The sequence below is a fragment of the Microtus ochrogaster genome, chromosome 1 (assembly GCF_000317375.1).
Source record: "Microtus ochrogaster isolate Prairie Vole_2 chromosome 1, MicOch1.0, whole genome shotgun sequence".
In the NCBI taxonomy this organism is placed as follows: Eukaryota; Metazoa; Chordata; class Mammalia; order Rodentia; family Cricetidae; genus Microtus; species Microtus ochrogaster.
This window is the reverse complement of record NC_022009.1, coordinates 72,786,636-72,792,704: the sequence shown is the minus strand read 5'-3', so window position 1 is coordinate 72,792,704 and position 6,069 is coordinate 72,786,636. Positions and strand designations below refer to the sequence as shown.

Genomic DNA, 6,069 nt, shown 5'->3' with positions numbered 1-6,069 from the left:
TGGACAGCCTTGTCGTGTTCCTGATTTTAGTGGGATGGCTTTGAGTTTCTCTCCATTTAATTTGATGTTAGCTGTCGGCTTGCTGTATGTTGCTTTATTATATTTAGATTTGATCCTTGTATCCCTAATCTTTCCAAGAGGTGTTGAATTTTGTCAAATGCTAAAAGCAGTTTTATAGAATTATTTTATTCTATAACTTGAATATCCCTTGAAACAAATTATCCATTTGTATTTTTTTTTCTTTCACAGAGGTGTGGTTGCTCTTCAGACTCTGAGGAAATTGGTTGAACTTACTCAGAAGCCAATTCATGAGCTCTTTGATTACATCTGTGGTGTGAGCACAGGTGACTATCATGTACTTGGGTGTGTCCCACCAGTGAATTGCAGGAAGAGCATGAAGACTGGAGATCATGGTCCTTCTCTGAAATGCTAGGCATTCTTTTCTCAACTTTAATGATGGTTAATCCTTTGTGTCATAAACTTTTCAAACTTATTTTTTAAACATGTAACCTTTTAAGTATAAGCATTTAAAATGACTTTTTTATTATATTTTCAGCAAGTCACATTGACAATGAATAATTACTAATCACTGCTTTTTTGGCATAGTCACCATAAGGAGATGATGGCAGAAGGATGAAGTGGTAGGTAGTCAGATGGGACTTGATTTAATATGAAATTAAAGGCGGTAAAAACCTTGTTTGTTTGTAAGGAATATCAGTGAGTATTTGACTCCTATGTTGTTTATATGGTGGTTTGAAACTAGAACTTAAAGTGGCAAATGTGTCTTTGGTCTGCAAAGCTACTTTTAAATACTGCTCCTTGCCATATGTTTGAAAGGAGGTTTTATGTTTGTATACAAGAATTTTACTTGAAGTAATTGTTAATTTATTTTACTGTTTGACTCAGTTTCTCATTTTAATGTGCTCTTCATAAGGTTTATATCTATGCCTTATTCTTCTGAACTGTGGTAACTCTAAAGACCACTACAAACAACCAGAGATCTCTCCATATGGCTAGTGTTAAGTGTGGCATACATATTCCCAGAATGCACGCTAATTGTTCCCCAGCTGAAAGACTGAGTGATGAGAACTATTGCAAGGGTGATTCATGGGGTGATGCACATTGGAGTAAGGAACCCAGGGTTTCAGGTGTTAGCAAGCATGGAGAAGGAAGAAAACATTTCTTTTCAGAGATCTCTTAGTGTGTCATATTTAAAATGTTTATTTTCTTGTAGATTTCTTTTAATATATAGTATGACTCTTAAAATAAGAAAATAAAGGGCTGGAGAGATGGCTCAGCAGTTAAGAGCCTTGCCTGCTCTCCCAAAGGTCCTGAGTTCAATTCCCAGAAACCACACGGTGGCTCTCAACCATCTGTAATGAGTTCTGGTGCCCTCTTCTGGCCTGCAGACAGAGTGTTGTATACATAATAAATAGATAAATATTAAAAGAACGTTTTTTTTTCAAAAAAAAAGGAAAAAAGAAAATAAAGTACATGTCCAAAAGTAATTGATTTGACTCTAAAAGCTTCTCAAAGAGACATTTCCTAAGTCTAGTGTTGTTTGTGGGTTTGGTTTGACACATTCCCCATTTCTGAAATTTGGAATGGTCCTGGCAATTAAACATCTAAAGGTAATAGAAAGGCACTTTCCTAGTACTAGGGAAGCAGAGACAGAAGGGATCTCTGAGCTTGAGGTCAGCGTGGCATACGTATCTAACTCCAGGACGGTCAGGACTACATAGAGGGACCCTGTCTCAAAAAAAAAAATCATTTAACTTTTTAAAACAAATTACTTAATATGTTATTAGGAATATTCTCAAAATTAAAAATATTTTATGTAGTTTGATCCATAATATTGTATTTTCAAGTTATGAGTTATCTTTTACTAAAATGCTACCAATTGAAATAAAATTAATAAACTTTTCATCAATGGAGAGATGACTTAGGGATTAAGAGAGCACTGTCTAAATTTCTCCAGGACCAGGGCTCAGTTCACAGCTATCTTTAGCTCCATTTCCAGAAGAGCCAGTGCCCTGTTCTGAACTTCATGGCCATGGCACCAGGCATGCATGTAGTGTGCTGACATAAATGCATTCAGAACACTAATACATATGAAATAAAAAACATTAAAACTAAGAAAGCATTTAAACTGTATTGTTGTTATTCCTTTGCAGGTAAGCAGTTAAGCAGGTCTTTTTTACTCATATCCCAGCACTTCATTTTCCTCTTTAGTTCAGAGTAAGGCAAAGTAAACCACTAGGTGGCAGAGTGTCCTACCGTTACAACTGGGTACATAAAATCAACTATTTAAAAGAACATCTTAGACTATGTAATTTCTTTCATCACATTGATTCTAGGGCCTAACTCCGGGGAAGTTGCTTAATGAATTTATGGAGTTCTCAAATACACTGTATTTTGTTAGTAAAACTTGCTTTTACTTGCCATTTCATCTTACATATAATCTAATTTAGTATGAAACATTTTGATAATATTTTTTAATTGCTTTCTTTGTGACCTTGAAGTCACTGATACCTTTCAGTGTCATCTTTTGGGACATGAAAAAGTGTTTTACATGTATTAGTCAAGTGTAAGGGACTTATAAATTGTAGTTATTATTTATGCTCATTTCACAGACAGAAAGCATCAGATGTAGAGTTTAAGCAGTTGGGTGGCTCAGAGTCATGTGTACTTGTAAGAGCAGTCACCTCACTGCTGATAAAGACTAAGAATGTTCTTTCCAGGGGCCATATTAGCGTTCATGCTGGGATTGTTCCACATGCCGCTGGACGAATGTGAGGAACTCTATAGAAAGTTGGGATCGGATGTGTTCTCACAGAACGTCATTGTCGGGACAGTCAAAATGAGTTGGAGCCATGCATTTTATGACAGTCACACGTGGGAAAAGATCCTTAAGTGAGTTTTAATTCCTTTGAAAATATTTTGGTTATATTGTTGTTTATACATATCAAAATTTGAAAACTAAAAGGAATACAAAGAATAATATTATTCCTACTGTTTGGAAATAACTACTATTACTGTGTTGGTGTGTCATGTTCTAGTCACAGATTCTTGAACTTGTGTGTGTAAGACTTGCATGTAGAAATCATAATTAACGTTTTTTTAGTATGTGTATGAGTGCATATTTTCATCTCTATGTTTGTGGTGCACATGTATGTGTACACTCAAGTGGAAGCCAAAGTTGATGTTAGGTGTCCTCCTTGGTCATTCCACGTTTTTATTTACCTGTCTATCATTGTGTGTATGATGTGTGGTCATGCGTTCTCTGTAGCACCTATGTGGAGGCCAGAGGGCAGTTTGTGGAGTTGGTTCTCTTCTTCCACCTTTTCGTGAAGTCTGGGGATAGAAGTCAGGTTCCATGATTGTGAAGCACATTCTTTACCCACTGAGCCATCTTTCCACACTACTTTGGAAGCAGGGTCCTTTACTAGAGTCGGAGTCATCAATTTGGCTGAACTGACAGGTGAGCAGGTCCCAGGGATCCACTTGTCTTTGTCTCCCCATCACTAGAATTACAGTGCCACGAGACTGTGGCCTACCAGGTAAGGTTCTGTTCTGACATCTTTCTTTTTCGGCAACTACACAGTGTCTTCCTGACTGCCCACTCTCTCTCTCTATCTCTGTTGGAATTTCTTCCTGGCTTTACTCTGCTAAACCATTGGCCGAAGCAGCTTTAATCATCAACCAGTAAAAGTAACACACATACAGAAGGACATCCCATATCAGAAAACCGATTTTAAACTTCTGTCAACATTTCAGAATGTATCAGTCTTGTTAAGTTATAGGAAAATTACTCATTTCTCATTTGTTCAAATGCTGTTTTTTAAAAAAATGAAACATTAAAGAAATCAATGAAAATAACTTATAATCCCACTAAGAACAAAAACTTTAACATTCCTTTTTAGAACTTAGAGCCAAACAAGTGTGTGCTTGTGTTCACGTGTGTATTCCTTCTCCCCACAATTGGGATGATTGTGCATGTGTCCTATACTTTCACTTAGCATCTGTCTCTGGGATCTATCATCAATATATTTGAAAGCATTTTGAATGATTGTTCATTCTCTCCTATTATGAATATATTATTTTTGGCTTAACATATTTCCTAGGAAAATTCTAGACATAAAATCGTATGTCAGAATGTTATACATGTTTTAAAGGTTTTGGGGAAAAGGAACTCATGAATTTGGGAGGGAAAAGTGGTGGTAGGAAGAGGGAAGGGATTAGAGGGCAGAGAATGGGGATGGATTTGATCCAGACATAGTAATGCATGGGTGAGTGAAAGTCTCAAACAGTAAATCTTGAGGTATATGTTTGTATCTAGCTGAATTGTTCTTAAAAATGGGATCTTGACTTATTCAGCTGCCAGTTTTCTATTTCTGTTTTATGAAGCCTTTTAAAATACCAAATAATTAAATTTTTAAAATATATGAGTTTGAGAGTTTTTTTAAGAAACCATGAACCTTCTTTATATTTTTTATTACATGCTTTTTGTAAATTGTATGGATATTATATTTTGCTTATTTTTCTGTCAGGGCAGTGCCCATTATATTATGAATATATTAACCATATATTGAAAACTGTGTTAATTGTTTTTTACATGTATTTATTGTGTATATCTATGTTTGGGTTTTCATGGCAGACTGTTTTCTCTACCTGTGGGTTCCTGTAATTGAACTCAGAGCATGAGGCTTGGCAGCAAGCATGTTCATCTACTGAGCCATCTAATGGGTCCAGAATACTTTTTGCTGTTGTTATTTCAAGAACATACTTTATTTATTCCTAGTTTCTTTTTAATAGTGTGGTGGTTTGTTTGTTTGGTTTGTTTTTTGGCGGGGGGTGGGGGAGAGACTATATCCTAGTTGATTTTTTATTGCTGTGATAAAGCACGATTAACAAAGCGCCTTAGGAGGAAAGGGTTGATTTGGCTTACACATCCTAGCATAGTCCATCATGACTTAAAGTCAGGACAGGAGCTCTAGGCAGCAACTGGAGCAGAGGCCATGGTGGGATGCTGCTTACTGACTTGTTTCTCGTGGTTCATTCAGCCTGCTTTTTTTATATAACCCTCAGACCACCTGCTCATAATGGCCTGGGCTCTCTCCAGAGCAATCATTAACCAATAAAATGCCCTACAGACTTACCTACAGGCCTCTCTGATGAAGGCTTTTTTCTCGATCAAAATGTTCCCCCTTCCCAGACGATCCTAGCTTGTACTGAATTAGCATTAATCACATATATGTATGCAGGTACCCTTTGGGGCACAAAGAGAGGCCTGAAGGCAACATTGGGTACCACACTCTGTGATCTGTTGTCTTACTGTATCACTCTCCACCTTATTTCACTGAACCTAAAGGTTGCCTAGACTAGTTTTAGCGAGACTAGTTGGCCAGTGACCTCCTGAGACCCACCTGTCTCTGTCCTCAATGCAGGGTGACAGGCATGCATAGCCTTTTCTTGATTTTACGTAGATGCTCAGAACTTGAGCTCATGCCCTCTTGATTTTAAAGCAAGTGCCCTGCCCTTTTCTACTGAGATGTCTCCCCAGCCTCAAAAATATTTTTAGTGAGTGATATTTTTAATGTAGTGGATTTACAAATGTTCATTAACCATGTTTTTCTGAATGATTTTTAACTTTGTTTTAATGACTATAAAATTACTTTCTGTCCTGAAATCAAGTAAATAATTGTTATTTTCAGTTTAATGGTAAGCTTTTAAGTAAGTTGTCTATCTGAAAATGATCTTGATGTGTACTGAAATCAAGCTTTGTTTTACCCAATTCAAATGTTTGAGTTTACTTTTTTTTTTTGGTTTTTTTTCATTGATTTGAAATACCACATTACATGACAGTCTATGTTTAAGTTTTCATCTGTTAATTTTTGTTCAGTGTCTATAAATTTTTAATTTTAATGAAATACTTTTCCCCTCTTTCTTAGAAATATGTTAGCTCTTTTCACTTAATCTTTTAAGTGAATCTTAAGCTACTTTTGCCATACTAGAAAGATTCCATGGGAAATTATGTAGGAATTATCAGTTATAATACAGTATGTATTT

At 36.1% G+C, this 6,069-nt stretch overlaps 1 protein-coding gene across 1 annotated transcript in view; it reads left to right on the top strand.

The window, feature by feature from the left end:
• The window catches only part of Pnpla8 (patatin like phospholipase domain containing 8), a 47,924-nt gene that overhangs the window by 28,587 nt on the left and 13,268 nt on the right, over positions 1-6,069 (top strand). The window contains exons 5-6 of the mRNA XM_005343820.3: positions 250-344; positions 2,742-2,913. Coding sequence (XP_005343877.1) covers positions 250-344; positions 2,742-2,913 — 267 coding nt within the window. The remainder of the gene's footprint in view (positions 1-249; positions 345-2,741; positions 2,914-6,069) is intronic.